Here is a 19,876-nt window from a genome sequence, read left to right on the forward strand (position 1 = left end):
GGTTATTCTCCTCTGATCTCTCTCATCAAGGTGTTTCAGCCTGCAGACCCTCTGCACACAGAATGTTTCCGAAATACTCAAACCAGCCTGTCTGGCACCAACAACCACGCCATGATTAAGGTCACAGAGATCACACATTTTCTTCGTTCTAGTGTTTGATGTGAACATTAACTGAACCTCTTGACCTGCATCTGCATGATTTTAGGCATTGTGCTGCTGCCACATGATTGGCTGATTAGATAACTGCATGAATGTGCAGGTGTACTGGTGTTCCTATTAAAATGACAGGTGAGTGTATACACACATATAAGTGCAGTTTATATAATTTTAATATATTGTAGTAAATATATATATATATATATATATATATATATATATATATATATATATATATATATATATATATATATATATATATATATATATATATATATATACACAAATTATTCATTCATTCATCTGGGTTCTGGAGGTTCCGGAGCTGTGAAGAAGGAATGGATTTCACTGGGACACCCATCCATTAATCCACCACAGGGCACCAAGCATACACACATTCATGTACTCATTCCCACCTAGATTAATTTAGCTAAGCCAATTCACCTACTGGCAGGTTTATCGGAGGTGAAAGGAAATCGACAAACTCGGAGGGAACTCGCACAGACACAAAGCGAACATGCAAACCTCCTCACAGCCGGTAAAACGAGTTCAGGTCAAGCCTGAACCCTGGAGCTGTGAGCCAGCACCACACTCAAAAAAGTGCTAATTAAACTAATCTTCCCTGAAATTTACAATGTATTTCGAAATAATGCGAACAATGGGATTCATTTATTTAATTTAATTTAGGAATATACATTTACACATGTGAGAACAGTGAAAGCATATTTAACAAATTCTTGGTTCATACATGTATGTAAAAAGATATGAATCCAAATATTTACTGTCTGTAATACTGAATACACAGAGGTTCAGAAGTTAGCTCAGAAAAATGGAAAATAATAAAGATACAAAAAATATGTAGATCTGTATAAATATATCTATATATATTCAATAGTAGCTGTATTACATAATACATTAAGGAAGATCACAGAAGTCAAAAAGTCCCACCCGACTAAAGCACTGAAATACAAAAAAAAAAAAAAAAAAAAGGCACACAAAAGTCCAATATCAGTTATTCTCAACCGAAGATTGTCAGTCAGCACTTTCAAAAGTGAAACACAGAAAATCCATCCAAAACAAAACGCACACAAATGATACTCAAATTATTCTATTAGGCCTGTCTCCTGAAATGTTCACTGAGTGATCCACCGTGATGAATATGGGTCAGCAGAACATCTGCCACATTTACGGTTCAGTCTCACCGGGATAAAAGGGTGTGATGTTAGTATTAACTCACGCAATACATTTTGTTTTAAGTGTTCGTTATTCAGTTAAATATCGGTTGTGATTGAATTTTAACTACTTACGAGACACCATAATGGACTGTAGATTGAAGTTCTTCCAGTCGGGTGTTCTAAGTGGTGGTTCAGTAAGTTTAAAACAACAGCTTGCAAAACTTCTTAGTGATTGTCAATTAGCGTCAAAGATAACGTTGGTTTTGTACATGTTACCTATTACGAATTCTTATCTTCACAAAAATGTTAATTAAAATCGGACTCAACAATTCAATTCAATACAATTACTTCCACGTCATCTTACTTAAGAAACAGGCATTATACAATCCAATCAAATCCACTTTGTCTTCTTATGTCTGTAACATTTTAACATTGAACTCATTTTCATTCCAATCTTTATTTTCTACTTCCTCACTCTCTTCTAAACACCCTTTCCCAAACATTTAGGACCAGCCTGAGTGAAGGGAAAAAGCATGTTTCCATCTCCTTCTTAAATACTGATCAGCATGTTGTGGACACACCCACACATTCATTAGAAGACACACAGTTCGTCACATCTTGTGTCAATGACACCAGCAACCAACAGCATGCTTTATACAAACGAAAAAAATTAGGCATATATGAAAGTATGGTGATAATGTAATATCAGTAACAAAGAGCAGCACTGGGTCAGGTATCTATATTGAGAAAAAAAAAAAATAATAAAACCAATATTTATTTATTTTTTTTACCTTTTTCATAGTGTATTTCAGTATTGATTTAAAAAGCTGTTTGTGTGAATAGAAAATTCTATAATATATCTTCTGTATTGCACATAGTAATCCCATACAATTATTTTCTTCCGACACTTTGTTTAATAGTTCTTCTGACACTTTTCACTACTGTGTTATAAAGTGTTTACTACTGTCTTTATATTTTAGTCAGAGACTTCATGTTTAACACTGTACAGTGTATGCGTGTGGTGCAATCACTTTAAAAATTGCCAAATGTAAATATGTTTTGGGTACAAGTGTTGCCAGTGAATCTACATTAGATTGATGTTAAAAAAAATAAAATAAAATACGTCCCCTGATCGTTAAGACTCCTTATTGAGCTGAACATATCCATTTCTGTATATTATATATACAGTATATGAGTGAAATAGTAAATAACTGATGAGAAACACTTTAAATTGATATTCAGAATATGCCTAGGTGCTAATATTAAAGCATTGGGGAAGGTCCAGATACCAAGAGAAACCAGGAAGTAATTATTACTCCTAAAGAATTGTGGTGCCACGAATCGTTACAGATAGAGGATCAGCTTAAACATTAATGTCATAACTGTGAAAGCTCTGAGGTGCAGATAAAGTCAGAAAATGTAATACATATATGTAGCAAATGAAAAAAAATTATATATATATATATATATATATATATATATATATATATATATATATAAATTTTCTTTCAGGTAGAGCGTTACTCTGTGTTTTTGAAATCACTAGGCGACACTGTGAAATCACTTTCAAACCAAAATATTCTGTAATTCATACAGAAGTTTCCTTAACACAAGCAAGAAAACAACCTGAGCCATATCTTATCTTCACATAGGTGCATTTTCTCCCGGGACTAACAGGCTCCAAACAGACATCTATTTTTTTTATTGTATAAACCCTTCAAGGTTTAAAACCAGTCGCTGATCTGCCAGTCATGGTAGACTCACATGGGTGTCTCTACAGATACTTGCAAAAGGAACGACACATCTGAGTGTATTTGGGCCCTTATATTATTCGGGTAGAAGGATTCGGATTAAGTTGTGTGGTCATATGACGCACACAGTTAATAATCACCAAAAAAACACCACCACCCCTGGTTTAGCCCTGCACTATGATCACAGTTACTCATCTGGAATTAGGAATTGCTGTGTCACCTTCACTGACAGAGAAACTTGCAGAGAGACACATCATCCTGTGTTACACCCAATCTGCCACAGTCCACACTTATTGGTCCCAGATTGCAGTTTCCATTAGACGTACATATCCGTGAACAAGTAAAAGATTCTGGACAATAATATTAGAGTAATAATATGTATTTCACATAGCACGATCTTTCTCTCTCCATGACCATCCGTCCGTAATTCCCTTCTCTCCAAACCTTTCAACCAAACCTTAAACACGCAGGATTGTCTGGTGTATTGTGTGCTATTTAATAAAAGCCCGACTGGTGAAGCTAAATCGACACGTGAACTCATTCCCCATGTCTCACACATATACAGGCTCACACCCCTCTCCTTGCTCTTCTTCTCCCCCCTCCACTTCTTCCTCATCCTCTTCCTCCTCGGGGCCCAAGCTGCTAGCCCCACTACTGCTGGGGGGCCCTTGTGTTTCTTCAAGGGGCTTAGGGTAACGGAACGGACAGCCATTATCATCAAAGAACCTGCGGAAGGTGAACTCGTAGAAGGCGTGTTCAGGGTGTTTGCTGTTTGGAGAGCAGAGGGTATCCCAAGCACGAGTGCTGTCTCCACTGTCACTCCATGCCCCTGGGCCACCTTCTTCTTCCACTGGATCAAAGTTGGACGTGTCCATTGGGTGAGCGATCTTCGGTCGGTATGGAGCAGGCTGAGTGCGAAGGTTGCTGGAGAAGTCCACCTGAGCAAAGAAAGGGTGGGCCTTTATCTCCCCAGCACCATTTCCTCCCAGACGCTCCTCTGCTGAACAGCAGAGACGTCCTATGATGTCAATGGCCTCAGGGCTCAGTTTGACTTGTGGAGGCACCTGCAACGTGTTCTCCCAGTTTATCACCTGAAAAAGGTAAGAGACCATGTCGTGTTAAGTAAATCCCTACAGTCCAGGCTTTGATCAAGATTTTATGAAAGTGGCATCAATCCTCTTCAGCTGATTCACATTAACGACCAGTCAAACGAATATGCTCTTGTTGTGATAACTGATGAAGCAGCACCACAGCTGCCCTCAGACTAGATAGATTTATATTTATTAAAGGATGTTCTGTACATTTACAGGGTTTTTTTTGAGTACCTCTAGTACTAAAAAATGTGATCTACCAGGCTAGAATGACAGAAACCTCAGAAATGTACTGAGATAAGGGAAGGAATGTAGTGTAGCAAATATGATGATCTAACATTATCTGCATTTAGTGCCACAATGCAGTGCACACTTTCGGACATTTTAATATTGAGGACACGTTTAAAAATGACAAAATAATATCATTAAAGTGGAAAGTCTTTGAATCAAAATAACCATGATAATGGATAAAAAGAAAATAATAACTAAACAATGCAAGGGTCAATGAAAATTTGGCTTATAACTCATTTATAGTACAGAATTTGGGGGGAGGGATCATACTGCCATCACAGAAACATTGCCCGACCTTGAGCTGTGTTTCTGTAGGGGTTGGCGCAAGGAATGGAGGCTGGCCCACAAGCATCTCGAAAAGAATCACTCCCACACTCCACCAGTCACACAGTTGAGTGTATCCTGCACACAAATACCACAACAGATCATACTTGAAAAGATACTAACAACAGTTAGGAGGCCATTTGTGTATAGGCCTTTTATAGATTTTTGTAGCAGTTCATATTTTACCTTTCCGAAGTAGCACTTCAGGGGCAATGTAGTTAGGAGTGCCCACTAAGGAGTGTGCAAGACAGCGCTGATGTTGACGGTTTGCACGTTGTTCCAGTGTTATTAACCGGTCACCACAGTGACAGTTAGACACATCATCCCAGAAGTCACTGGGTTCCATACTATCCTGGCGAATATGGTTCCCTGTAGATGTTATGGGTGAAAAATAAAGAAGATAAAATGATTGACGGAAACAGTCGGTCTACAGATGTCTCTGTAAGAGCCTAGCATAGATCACAAAAGTCTCAAATCTGCCCACCTTTCTGATAATACTTTGAGTTATGTGTCCAGCGGAACCCCGTGCACAAGCCAAAATCAGTAAGCTTGATGTGTCCATCCAGGTCAATGAGGATGTTATCAGGTTTGATGTCTCTGTGGATAAAACCCATCTTATGAACACTCTCGATAGCCAGTGTCAGTTCTGCCACATAGAACCTGGCTAATGGCTCAGGGAAAACCCCCATACGAATTAGTAGGCTCATCATATCTCCTCCTGGAATGTAGTCCATAACGAAATACAGGCTGTCTCGATCCTGAAATGAGTAGTACAGTCGGACTACCCATTCGTTATCGGCCTCCGAAAGGATGTCCCGTTCTGCTTTAACATGAGCCACCTGGTTCCGGTTCAGGACGTCTTTCTTTCGGAGAGTCTTCATGGCATACAGAGCTCCTGTGTCCACCTTACGGGTCAGACACACCTCTCCGAAGGCCCCAATTCCAAGCGTTTTAATTTTCACAAACATGGATTTTTCCATCTTGGCACGCCGCAGTCGGTTATAGTTGGACTCCTTCTGGTTCAACATCTTTCTCATCTGCTCCTGCTCTGCTTCCGACAGACCAGCCTTGGGAAGGTGGATCAAAATGGAGGTGGTGGCAGAAGTTGGAACAGAGGAGAAGAAAAAGCATGATTTTAAATTAGTTGTATGAATTGAGTTATAAACTACTGGTTTATGTCTCAGCAAGTATAGAAACTCTCACCTTAGACATCTCTTGCTCCAGCTGCAGTCTGCGATTTAGCTTCTGCTGGTAGGTTTTCATAACGTTTTCTACATGCTGCTCCATGTAGAATTTAAAAGCAAAGGGAGAATAGCTCTTGATGCGTGACTCCCTTTTTTCTTCATCACGGGCATTCCTCCGCACTGGTACTGGTGAAGTCTGAATCTGCTTCTTATCCTTCACAATCTTCTCTCCTTTTCCTGGCTTTGCTTTATCTTTGGTGGCACGCTCTTCTGGCTTTCCTGCTGGGGAACTTGGGACAGGCCTACCTGGGGCACTGTGGTCTGGAGCTCCAGCTATGCCTCCAGCTTCCAAGGGTGCAGTTTCCTGTACACCCGTAGCTCCAGACATAAGCAGCGTTTTGGGGTATGGTGGTGGTGGACATCGGGGCTCCTGAGAGGATTCCAAGGTAAAACTTTCGTCTGGCAAGTACCCGTGAGTCTCAGGAGTATCCTGGGCCTGTGCAGCTAACCAGCCTGGGTGGCATGGTCCGACTGCAGTCTTTGGCTCTGGTCTCATGACTCTCATGCTCTTCACAGGCTGCTGAATTGGTGGAGAAGTCACTGCAGTGATGGTGTTGGGTGGCCCCATTCCAGCCTCCTGTTTGCTAGATACATTGGTTGCAGGGGCCATTGCTTGTCTTACATTCACCTTTTGGTGGTTGTTAAAAGAATTAGTCCTGCTGGGGACACGTACCTCCCCTCTGAAAGGCCCCTGTGGCTGCCTGGCTGGAGTTGCTGCCTCTGGGCCTTGAGCTCCAGCCCAGTGGTGGTCATATAGGTCAAGGTTGAGGCTGGCCCTGGAAGGCGTGAGAAGACCTTGAGGGATATCTGAGAACTCAGGACCCATAGCAGCTGCTCCTCCAGGGGAGCGTGACATCATGTGGACTTGGTGTGAAGTTGGGCTAGCCTGGCGGGGGTGTGAGTGAGGAGGCAGATAAAGGTTAGGAGGGTATCCACCACCATTTTGACCTATAGCCCCTTTGCCTTGCATATTGACATAGTTGTCCGGTGCCAGAGGGGGCATCTTGTTCTGAAAAGAAGCACTCCGTTTAACACTATAGCCAGAGGGCTCCATTATAAGAGGTCTGTAGTCATAATGAGGACCAGGGCCCCCTGGTGGCTGGGGCTGGAGTTGCATGGGTGGACCAGACACACTGTAGCCCATCATAGCCTGATCCATGCCCCCTGTGTATCCTTTCTGCTGAGCAGGACCAGAGGGGTAAATTGCGGTTCCTTGGGCATTCTGAGAAGTCATGGCTGGTGGATAGGCACCCATGCTGGGGGGCCGAGCCATTGGGTTCCCCATTGAAGGACCCTGTGCTGAGTTAGTAGGTGGCATCATGTAGTTCATGACTGGTGGTCCACCCATATATGGACGTGCCATCTCCCCCTCTGACCCATAGCCAGCTCCCTCATATAACGGTGGTCCCATTTGGTGGTAAGGGGGCATAGCACCTTCACTGGAATTCTCCATTGCTGGCCTGTGATCTACTGAATTTGCAATGCCACCTTTACCTTCAGAAGGTAGAACATTTGATTTAGTTCAGAGGAAATTTACACATAGAACATGCAAGTTTTTTTTCAGAGCTCTGTTTCATTTTATTTAAAAAAAAAAGAAAAAAGCCTTGTCTGTAGCATGGCACATATTTCACCAACCTGGAGAAGTCTGTTTGATGACACGCACGATCTGCTCATTGCGAGGGTCCAGATAGCCCATCTTGCTAATGTACTCTAATGCTGCCTCGATGTTACGGCTGCCAGTTTGCTTCAATGCACGTACTGCCATTTCCTTTTATACAGTGGAAAACAAAAACACAAATCATGCATACAAATTTTGAAACACATAAGTTCCATGTGTGAAAGCAAAATGTTTGAATGCTTATTTCCTTTAAAGTGTTACAGTAAAGGACGTCCGCAAACACGTGTGCATACACACACAAACACGGAACATTTTAGGATCAGCTAATTTGTAGACAGGAATTTGCAGATAAATACACTCCAGACAAGTGTACCAAGTTATAATTTGCAAGTTAAGCACTCTAAATAAAAACAACTGTACACAGCAACCCACACCTATATGAGGAAATCCCCCTGAATGGCATATGACCTCATTCAGAAGACATTCTGTCTAAACCTCGCTCTACCACAAACTCTGTGTCTGACAATGCCTCTAGTGGTCAGAAATAATAATACACCTGATAGGCCATACATAAATAAACAAACAAACAAAAAAACAAGTGGGTTGTCCTCTGTTGTTCAATAATTATGAACTCTCTAAACAGCACTAGAGTTCCAGTGGTCATGTAGCAGTTGGCACTGGGACAAAACGACTAGATGAGAAATGAATGGTCAATTGGATCAAGCATGGGTGCACTGGGCACAGTTTAAAATTATACATGTGACAGCCACAATGCTTTAATGGGAAAATTAGCACCCCTTTTCTTCTCTCTCTCTCTCTCTCTCTCTCTCTCTCTCTCTCTCTCTCTCTCTCTCTCTCTCTCACACACACACACACACAAAGTGGGGTTGAAGTTTGTTTGACCCAGTCATGACAGATGCTCAGGACGTTCCACAAGTCAAGAAGGAAATATTCCAGCTATGAGTAAAGTCTGTACTTACTATATGAATCAACCCCTCTTTATTTTTCTCTGTACAAACTATTCTCATACATAGTGGATAATACACGGGTTTCAAATCCCAGAACTTCTGTACTTACTCACACTGCAGGTTATTGTTGTTTTGCAATGGGTGTCTTGTCAAAATAGAAGTATGCAAGGTATGATCAAGCACAGATGAGACTCACACATGATACATTTGGGCCATTCCATCCATCTTCTACCGCTTACTCCTTTTCAGGGTCACGGTGGAACCTGGAGCCTATCCCAGGGAGCATCGGGCACAAGGCGGGGTGCACAAGGCCAATGCCTCAAGAGATGAAGAGAACAAATTCTTATTTGATACTAAATGCAATATATATATATATATATATATATATATATATATATATATATATATATATATATATATATATATATATATATATGCCCTAGCCCTGTCCAGGGTGTACCCCGCCTTGTGCCCGATGCTCCCTGGGAAAGTCTCCAGGTTTCCCCGTGATCCTGAAAAGGATAAAGCGGTATAGAAGATGGATGGATGGATCTCTTGAAGCAGCACAAGACATGAAATAGACTTGTCATGTTGTTTTGTGCCTGTTCTCTGAAAATGTTTCTCATCGGTGGATTATTGCTGTTCTTAATAATTTTCAAACATGTGCGCACACTACCAGATTCGTTGGCAATAATTGCTTGAAAATGCAGAGGTTACAATCGGTTGTCACTTTTCCACAAAATTGGTCTGTGACAGGAAAATCAAGGCAGACGTGCAGTGTGCATTAGGCTCTATGGGTTCTGCCCATAATATCTGCATTCACAATTACATCCTGGTCATACTTGTCACCACCACATGTCTCAACAGAACAACAGACAGTTAATCACCCATCTCAACACACATACACATTCCTGACTGGGAAGAGCAAACCTCTTCTTGTGGGAATATTTATAAAAACAAACTGTCTCCACGGCTGGAGTGACATAACTATTGCTGGCTACAATGCAGTGAGTCAGTGTTAAAATGTAGGGTTTTTTTTTTTCTTTTTTCACTTTGACCTAATTCTGAATCACATTCCTTCATAGACTGTGTAAATGAATGCCATATGGAGGACCCTTAGAGAGGGACACACAGAAAGATGGACATCCTAAAGTCCTAAAGCGAAGAACGACCACATCGATTTTGTGAAGGAGTTATAGAGACACCGTCACCTCCTGTTTACGACATCGATATACTCCTGTAGTTTGGAACACTAATAATAAAACGAGTGACAATTTCTACCGAAACCCATAACGACTAAACGTAGCACAGTTCGAATTACTGGACAATCTTAAATAAATAAATAAATAGTTAAATAAATAAATAAAGTATATAAGTCTGGGAACTTCCTCATAAAAATGTGCCGTGGTTCTACCATGGTTATATAATGGTATCTGATGGTACTCTGGTATATACCATGGTATTCGTCACCACAATAAAAACAGTGATAGTCCTTTGTATTAAAGCCTAACATGTCATACCCATGGGTTCATTTCATTGGCTTTTACATCTATAGCAGCGTCTACAGCTTCCTGTCCACTTTGTTACGCTAGTATATGACTTTACATTGACCATACTAATAAAACAAGCCGCTCTGTGATTTTGTCCATTTATTTTTGTGCTGTATTGTTCCGTGAGCTGGAGTTCCTTTTTTTTTTCTTATAGAAAACTCACGTTTTATAGAAATGTCATTAGCAAACCTAATAAAAGCAATTTATTTAAGCTTATGTTTTTCTGACCGCGATACAACCACGCTAACGTCCCCTAGTGTTCCCAGGGGATTTTCGATGTTACATTTGCACCAGTGTAACAGCGGCGTGCGCTTCAACACTGTAATTTGAGACATACGGTACGGTGTGCTGGTGTAGCTTGAGTACAGTCACGTCGGCCAATGCAAACATTAACATGTATGCCACTTCACCTTACAAGTTGCAGCATCTTCTACAGTCAAAATAAAAACGAGATTTAAAGAGCCCTTCAGCCCCTCCCTTCAGCCCCCCCCCTCCTCTTCCCCCAGCAAAACATTTCCTTTTTAAAGGTGATTATATAAGCAGCTGCTGCCTCGCTGCGTAATTTGTGGAGCCTCGATAAGTATCAGGCAAAAGTAGCCCACTGAAGGACATCTAGGGCAGCCATTACTTTCCTGGAATGTGGTGGCGGGAAAAAAGGAACTGAGTGGCATAGGCTAAAAACGAAAAATATCAAGCCATATACAAAAGGGTGAATCGTTATATAGTAATGAGCATCACTAATAATAATAATAATAATAATAATAATGAGGCTTACTGAAATGTATACTCTGCTGTAACAGTACGGCTGATAAGTCTGTAAATCTCTGTCATTCACGGATTAACGTAAAGACAAAACGAACCAAGGGATGTGTATTCTTGAGAATAAAATCCAACCCTGCAGATACATTCAGGGAACCTGTCTCGTCCCAGGCGAATTCATCAGACCCACTGGGGAAACCGTTCCACCCAGATGCTATTGAATGGACACACTTCCCCTGCATGCTCACGACGGTTCCGTCTTACCGGTGTTCTACCAATACATTGCCGCGAATACTGAGCGTAAGAAATAAATCCATGTGAACAGGTGATCTGCGTGTCAGTCAGTTACCAGACAGTAAACGAGTGAACGATGGTCCATCGCCAGCCCACACTCCATCCGAATGCTTAGGAATTACGATAACCAGAACTTGTTTTTGAGCCACTTCAAACCCAAAATGAAATACCCTACAAACACTGTATATGGTTGGTTATCAAATACAAGTGGAAATATGTTTATTTACTGTTTACTCCTATCCGATCCTATCCGATCCTATCCGATCCTATCCTATCCTGTCCTATCCAGACGAGATCAGTAACAATAGCAGTTTGGCATATGGGTAAGGCGCTCCTTTCAGCCGCCAGATAAAAGAATTATGGGAATAAAATAGAGACTAACCAAGATAATAGAGTCCTTTTGTGAGCTTAAATAAAAGCTGACTCTATCCATCATTGTCCTGACAGAAAGAAGTCAGTAATTCTTTTCTAAAAAGTCTAATAACAATAGTCCACTGTTCCGTTTAATGTCATTAAATGCATCACTTTCACACACAAGTAGTGATTACAAACCTATTTCTATTCATTAAAAATACTGCAAACGGGTCAAGATTGTGACCGGTACTTAAAAGAGTCAGGAATATATCCAGACAACTTGAAACACACTACAACTCAGATGATAACGTGTTTAAAGAGAAAGAAAGAAAGAAAAAAACAGTTCCAGTCTGCATTTAGCCATGTCCTAAAGCCCGTGACAGAGGTAGCTCAGGCTCCCTCAGGCTAGGCCTCATAATTCCACTGTGCGGTGGTGGATTTCTCAGTGGTGTTGTGCATGGGCTTGAGCATAGCATTCCTCACATGCCTAACAATCACAGAGCTGCTCTCAGGCCTGTAGCTGAGGGTCTGTTTCAAATAGTGTGATATACAGCGTAAAGAAGAGCGTACGCTTAATGCCCAGGCTTTATGCTCATATTTACAAGTTTTATAAATCAACACCGAAATAAATAAATGATTCAAGTCCATTGCAAGGACCACAACAAGGCACTGCTACAATCACACAGTATCGAAGACAAATACTGGTTCAACACATCACTGCTCGTGTACTCAAATATCTATGTATGTCTTTGCTTCTGGTGTGGAAACGTTATTGATTTCTCTTCCTATCAGAAACATTCCTTGACATTCCTGCTCTTTTGTCTGTAGATGACATGTTCCACAGGACTCTCAAAGACAGCGATTACCAGGCCGTGACATATATCTGCCATTTCAACTACTATGAATATTCACTACTTCAGATTTTTCAGATACCTTCTGTTTCAAGACTGAGGTAAAGTTAATAGACATTAGACATTACGATAGGTGCACCATGCAGTACGAAAGGATATATTCATGAAAAAACAATTACATTCATTGCTTCTGGAACAGCACTAGAGTTCATACAGTGTGTGTGCTATCCTACTGAAAATCTGGCCAAAGATGATTCGGTTTTCCAAATAGTATTTCTTACTCACGATGAATATCTTTCTAATAACCTTATTACTTGCCTAACTTGCTTCATTACCTGTTTGAGACCCAAAGCACTACGCAATAATCGTTTTATACCTCATCAAAATGTTAACAGTATTCAAAATATGGATAACTAAAGACATTATGTTTGATGACGATAAGTCCAAGAGATTGCGAAAGAGGTCAGTGCCTTCTTGTGCTGGTTGTGGGTCAGTGTTTAACTATGCTGTTTATATGTCACTATCCCTATCCAGGGAGCAGCATTCTTTCAATCTTTACTGACAACCTTTAGACATTTTTTTTTTTCTCTGTTTCTGAGAAACGCTCACCACTACATTGCACTGTCCTTGGTCGTTGACAATTACTATACAGCAATTGTGCTACTATACCATTACAACCCAGAAAGAAAGAAAGAAAAAAAAACCATAACTCATTCAGAATAAATTTAGAATACATCTGAAATAACACATGGGACACAGATGTGCTGAAAAGTCATTCTACAGTTTGACTATAAACACTGTTCCTTTGCATTACCGATCGGTTTTCTTTATATTATTCTTCTGGATGGAGAAAAGGGTAGTTACGTTTTACTCTTTACACAGAATAGGTAGGGATCAATACGAATGGACTGGAAATGTGAAGAAGACCAAACTACTGAAACTACTAGCAAATTAGCATAAGACAGAGAAATAGAAATATATACCTTCTTCTCAATATCCGATAAAAATACACATTCCACACCTGAAACTTTCAGTAGTAAACATGGTTTCACGGTAACATTCAACCCCCCAAAATTCTACTGAGCATAGACATTTGTCAAAAAGGCATATGTGTTTGTGTATGTTAAAAGTACATGTATAGGCTTTAGTATATACACATATTAAAGGCTGTTATTCTGTCATAAAATAGAGATTTTAAGATCCATATATATTATATTATATATGCATACACATACAAATACACACACACACACACACACACACACACACACACACACACACACATATATATATATATATATATATGGGACAGTATGGAAAATGCCAATAAGAACACAGAGGAGTGATTTGTAATTGTACTTTGACTTGTAATTAAACAAAAAACTACAAAAAAAAGGTAGAGGTTTTACCTAATCAACAGCATAGTTTTTTTTTTTAGGTTAACCTTTATTCTGAAAGTGATGCATACAACATGTTCCAAAAAAGTTGGGACAGGGCAATTTAAATGTAATTTTCTAATAGCGATGTGAGAAGTTGAAATAAGAAGGTGATGTGAAACAGGTGAGGCGATCGTCTAATAATAGTATATAAGGAGCCTCCAAAAAAGGCCTAGCCCTTCAAGAGCGAGGATGGGTCGAGGCTCGCCGATCTGCCTACACATGCGTCAAAGAATAATCCAACACTTTGAGAGCAACATTCCCCAAAGACAAATCGGTAGGATTTTGGGAATTTCACCTTCTACACTGCACAATATAATTAAAAGATTCAAGGAATCCGGTCAAATCTCGGTGCGTAAAGGGCGAGGCCGAAAACCACTTCTGAATGCGCGTGATCTCCGATCCCTCAGACGTCACTATCTTAAAAACCGTCATGAGTCTGTGATGGAGATCCTGACATGGGCTCGGGAATACTCTGGTAAACCTTTGTAATCGACACCATTCGCCGCTGCATCCAAAGATGCAAGTTAAGGCTTTACTACGCAAAGCAGAAGCCGTACATCAACACTGTCCAGAAGTAGCCGCCGACTTCTCTGGACTCGGTCCCACCTGAGATGGACAGTAGCACAGTGGAATCGTGTTTTATGGTCTGACGAGTCGACATTTCAAATAGTTTTTGGACAAAACAGCCGTCATGTTCTCCGGGCCAAAGAGGAAAAGGACCATCCAAGCTGTTATCAGCATCAGGTCCAAAAGCCAGCGCCTGTCATGGTATGGGGGGCGTGTCAGTGCCCATGGCATGGGTAACTTGCACATCTTGAGGGCAGCATTAATGCAGAAAGATATGTACACATTTTGAAGCAACATATGCTGCCATCCAGAGCAGAACAACGCCAAACGGATTACAAGCGCATGGTTGCGTAAGCAGAGAGTGCGGGTGCGAGCATGGCCTGCTGCAGTCCTGACCTGTCTCCGACTTAGAATGCGCGGTGCATTATGAAGCGTGACATAAGGCAATGAAGGCCCAGTACATGGCGCAGCTGAAGAAATGCATAATGGATGAATGGGGGAAAATGCCTGCTAAACTTAACCAACTGGTGTCTTCACTCAGCGTCCAAACTCTTAATAAGTGTTATTAAAAGAAAAGCTGTTGTTACACAGTGCTAAACTTTCCCAACTTTTTTGGAGTGTTTTGCAGTTATCATAGATAGCTTTTAAGAATGCCTTTGACAAAATAAGAAACGTATTGAAATCATTTTCATGGTTGGATCGGGAAGATGTCACTAGGTTGAGATGCATTGCACATAACACCTGACACTGTTGCAAACTTATTAACAAATTCAAAATAGCGAGAAGTGGACGTCCACGAAAATCCATTGACGCAGGCAAAACCGATGTGGTGCTGCAAACGTAGTGCCCTATGTATGGAGACTTTTGGGACACACTGTATAATATATACACTGTCAAACACACAAAAACACACAGAGAGAGAGAGAGAGAGAGAGAGAGAGAGAGAGAGAGAGAGAGGAAAAAACAAAGGCCTTACCTGATCACACCCAGCGTTGACAAGCTCCTGCAGCATCTGCCTGTTTACGTCTCCACCTGGGTGTGAGGAGCTGGATGCTGGACCAGACTCATTAGCAAAAGGCATGAGAGACTTGCGAATCTCTCGCAGGGCATTCTGGTAGTTGTTGAACTTCTGGGGCTGACGAAGTTGTTGCTGACGGCCAGCCTGGTCTTTACCTTTGCAGTCTCCCCCTCTGCTCCCTTCTCCTCGGGCACTGCCTCCATGCAGCGCCTGGCTCACCATCTTAGCTGGCTGTTTCAGTCCTTCCTTGATCTCCTGGAGCCTTTGGCGTGTGTTGCCCACATATGGGGCTGCAGGGAAAGTTTTCGGCCGCATGGGTAGACCCACCCTAACCTATGGTACACACTCACAGACACCCCCACCCCTGCACACTGGCAAATTCACTCGCTTACTCACACATACCAAGTCAATTGCAGAAGCAGAGAAGAAATAACAAAAATAAATTCATAGACCCACACACACACACACACACACACACACACACACACACACACACACACACACACACTCACTCACTCACTCACACACACTCACACACCCAATGCTGAGCTATGAATGGCAGCTAATGCCCCCACCCAGATGGACTCTTGTGTAAACTTAGTAGATCTTCAAGGTCCTACTGGAGCACATGGTCCTTTTAGGGGGCACAATCCCCCACCTCCCCTAACACAAAAGGGGTTAAGCCTGTGTGCTGCTTCCACTCCAGCCTGGTCTGCATCTTTGCCTGTGGAGACAGTGGGATGAGGTGAGATCATGTAAATTAGGCTGTGGTACAGTCTACAGTTTGATTCCTGCACCTCTACTCGCTGTGAAATACCAGAATCCAATCAGAAATTAGCACTTTGATACTGGTTTATTTCAAACAACACTGTCTACATTCCAGCACTGTGCTGATACTCTCCCGAGGCGGCGGACAGGATGAGGAGAAGAAGCACATGTCTTACTGACGCAAGCAAGGCTCCTTGTTAGAAACAGAGAACCTATTAGCATTATTCATAATCTAATCACATCTGGAAATCACATCTCTGGAATCTTTATCCTAAACTCCTATCGCTAGGATCTCTCTCCTAAACTCTCATTCCTGCTTCTGTTTTCTAAGCAAACACATGAATAGCTGTGAATCACAAGACCACCAACCCAGAATAAATCAATAAATTAATACACATTAAAGTCTTACAGAAGAAAGTAAACAACTGCAGGAAACACAAGAATAAGCAGGCTGTTATTGTTTCACTTTCTGGTGCTGTTTGTCGCAGACTGCTAGCACGCCGACCGTCTCTATACTGAATTCTTTACAGCATCAGTGAATCTCCTTGTAAAGCTATAATTAAAGTCCACACTGAATGGATTGCTTGCAATCCAATACAAGCTTCAAGGATACACTACTTTCAGTTTCATAAGATTACTGAATGATGTTTTCCCTGCATAAACACTACGCCAAAGTTGAGTATATATTATACATGAGGTACCACAGTGTTAAAAGCCACGTCTGGTGAGTATAAAATAATACATCATGTATGTCTCATATGCTATAGAAACCTCATATTTCCACAAACACAACTTTACTCAATGCTCAGCGTGTGTGTACAACGTTTGTGACTTATACACGTTTTACACAATATAGTCTGACACTTTTTTAATCAAAATTGTTGAACGTCTTCCATTAAGCTGTGGTTGGACCCTTTTAAGTCATTATACAACATGTATGGACTTGTGAAAGCTGCAATTATCATTTCAAAGTGCTGTCAAGGAACATAATTAAATGTATTCTAGGAAAAGTATCATATATCTCAAATAGTCTGCCTTTATTTATCTTTGAAATGACGGGAATTAACACGTGTTTCCCCACACTCCTCATAACAGAGTTTCCTACAAGCCTTTATTATCAAGTTCCTCAGTTGTTTTAAACCAATAGCTTTCGAAGCAAAACCATGTTATTTCACTCCCCCCCCCCCCCCCCCCACCATAAGAATTCACTAAAGATTGAAACTCAATTATATCACTGCATTATATAGCTACTTTGTACTGAATCTATCGATCCCATTTTTCTTACAATAAAACACTCGATAAAAAATTATTTGGCATCCACTGTCCCTAGAGCACGTGCAATGCAGGGCACAAAATAAATAAATTCCTGTTTCTTCAATCAGATAAAGTCGTCCTACATTTAGCAACTAGCAATCTAGCAGTTACAAATGACTAAAAAATTCCTTTAAATTCAGTAAACCTCCTGCAGTTATCCTGAACTCATTCAAAAGGCAAAACAAATAAACAGGTAAGGCAACAATCTGCACAACATACCCAAACGACATGAACAAGAAGTGGAAGGGAACTAATACGCTGAAATCACAAGCTCCATCAGGCAAACTGTATGCGGTACACAGCAGGCTGAACGCTAAGCGAGGGCTGGAGGAGACAACCTGCTGCAACATGTGACTGTCACTTGCCACTTGAGGTGAACACTTTTACAAATACATTCAAATATTTCAGGTTGCCGTGTCTCTCGTAATACTTTTAGAAAACAATTTCGTCTTACAGGATATGTCCATGTTGAATTTTTACCTGCTGAACATCTTAGTAGTAGGTTGTGATAAAAGAATACACAACAATAATAAGAAGAAGAAGAAGAAGAAGAAGAGGAAGAGAGGAAGAAGAAGAAGAATCCGTCCATCTTCTATATCGCTTATTCTACAGTGTCGCGGGGAACCTGGAGTCTATCCCAGGGAGCATCGGGCACAAGGCGGGGAACACCCTGGACAGGGTGCCAATCCATCGCAGGGCACACTCACATACACACTCACACACACATTCATACACTACGACGACTTTGGACACGCCAATCAGCCTACCATGCATGTGTTTGGACTCGGGGAGGAAACCCCGCAGCATGGGGAGAACACAAAAGGTAGCAATGAATCGAACCCTCAACCCTGGAGGTGTGAGGCGAACGTGCTAAGACCATGTGCCCAATAATAATAACAATAATAATAATGTAAACTAATTAATTAAATCACAGATAATAATATTATTATTGTGATTATTATTATAGCATTTTCTGTTTAATAATAGGCCTAATAATAATAGTAAGTTCTTGTAATAATAATAATAATAATAGCAGCAATAATAATAATAATAATAATAATAATAGCAGCAATAATAATAATAATAATAATAATAATAATAATAACAATAATAATAACGTAAACTAATTAATTTAATCACAGATAATAATTTTATTATTGTGATTATTATTATAGCTTTTTCGGTTTAATAATAGGCCTAATAATAATAGTAATCTCTAGTAATAATAAAAATAATAATAATAATAATAATAATAATAATACAAACTAATTAATTAAATCACAGATAATATTACTATTGTGATTATTATAGCTTTTTCCGTTTACTAATAGGCCTAATAATAATAGTAAGCTCTAGTAATAATAATAATAATAATAATAATAATAATAATGTAAATAAATGTATTAAATCGCTGATAACATTATTACAATAATAACTTTTTCGGTTTAATAATAATAGTAAGCTCTAGTAATAATAATAATAATAATAATAATAATAATAATAATAATAATAACAACAACAACAACAACAACAGACAAGCATTTAATTAAAGACTCCAGAGAAACATTAACTTATACATGATACATCATTTTAAAAATGGCAATAAAAGGAGGAAAGTGGTTCACATAGGCCTGTCTGTTGCTGCCAAACTTTAGTTACCGAGTAATGCGTCCCGAGAGGAAAGTACTGAATAGTTTTAATTCTCAGGCGCATCTGCACTGAACCCCTGGAGCGGTGTTGTTGTTGTCCTGTACAGATGTTCTGATACTGACAGCAGTTTTACGGTGTAGGAGCACAGAGGGAGTCTCAAGGCCTTTTCCTGCAGCCTTTCCTGAAGTTGAGAAGTGTTTGGAGGAGGACTGGAGCAGGAGGAACGGGGCAGGAGGAATGGAGCGAGAGGAACGCAGCAGCGCAACGCAGCGCCGCGCCGCGCGAGAGCGGTTCAGCATTCCAGCGCACCCAACCGAACCGAACCGAACCGAACCTTTACCGGTCATTCTGTCTGAACCACACTGAGATCAGTTCACAAACACAAACACATTCACACTGCCGTTTTCCTTCCCGGACCCCCTGAAAGAAAGCAAAAAAGCGCAAGCTTTCAGCCACTTACCATGTAAGAGAAGCGTGAAATCCCGCACTGAACAAGATGTGCGCTTTCGCACGCGCGTACTTCATTTACCGACAGCTGGAATCGTCCCGTTAATAAAAGCACACTTTACGTTTCGCGAGCCTGTCCTCCATTTTCTCGTTACTCACGGCACAAGTAGAAATGCAGTACAAAGTTGGACACTTACTGCATTGTTAACATTCCTCAGGCGTCACGTGACGCACCAATGCACGTCAG

The 19,876-nt window shown here is 40.7% G+C and overlaps 1 protein-coding gene across 1 annotated transcript; it reads right to left on the reverse strand.

Annotated features, from left to right (window-relative positions):
- Nucleotides 1-815: 815 nt before the first annotated feature.
- lats2 (large tumor suppressor kinase 2) lies at nt 816-19,852 on the reverse strand. The gene is made up of 8 exons (XM_017470061.3): nt 19,643-19,852; nt 15,409-16,174; nt 7,668-7,800; nt 5,992-7,526; nt 5,273-5,855; nt 4,975-5,157; nt 4,760-4,866; nt 816-4,173 (listed from the first exon to the last, which is right to left on the reverse strand). Exons 2-8 carry the CDS (start codon nt 15,763-15,765, stop codon nt 3,634-3,636), a joined length of 3,438 nt encoding a protein of 1,145 aa, XP_017325550.1. The 5' UTR covers nt 15,766-16,174; nt 19,643-19,852; the 3' UTR covers nt 816-3,633.
- Between the last annotated feature and the right edge of the window lie 24 nt (nt 19,853-19,876).

This window comes from Ictalurus punctatus, chromosome 6 (genome assembly GCF_001660625.3).
Source record: "Ictalurus punctatus breed USDA103 chromosome 6, Coco_2.0, whole genome shotgun sequence".
NCBI classification, from domain to species: domain Eukaryota; kingdom Metazoa; phylum Chordata; class Actinopteri; order Siluriformes; family Ictaluridae; genus Ictalurus; species Ictalurus punctatus.

Bases quoted from the DNA above. Each gene is read 5' to 3' on its own strand.
- lats2 (XM_017470061.3), bottom strand. From the start codon at position 15,765: ATGCGGCCGAAAACTTTCCCTGCAGCCCCATATGTGGGCAACACACGC. The intron at 5,856-5,991 runs GTGAGAGTTTCT...CACCTTCCCAAG, and splicing joins TGGAGCAAGAGATGTCTAAG to GCTGGTCTGTCGGAAGCAGA. The intron at 4,174-4,759 runs GTCGGGCAATGT...TACCTTTTTCAG, and splicing joins CTACAGAAACACAGCTCAAG to GTGATAAACTGGGAGAACAC.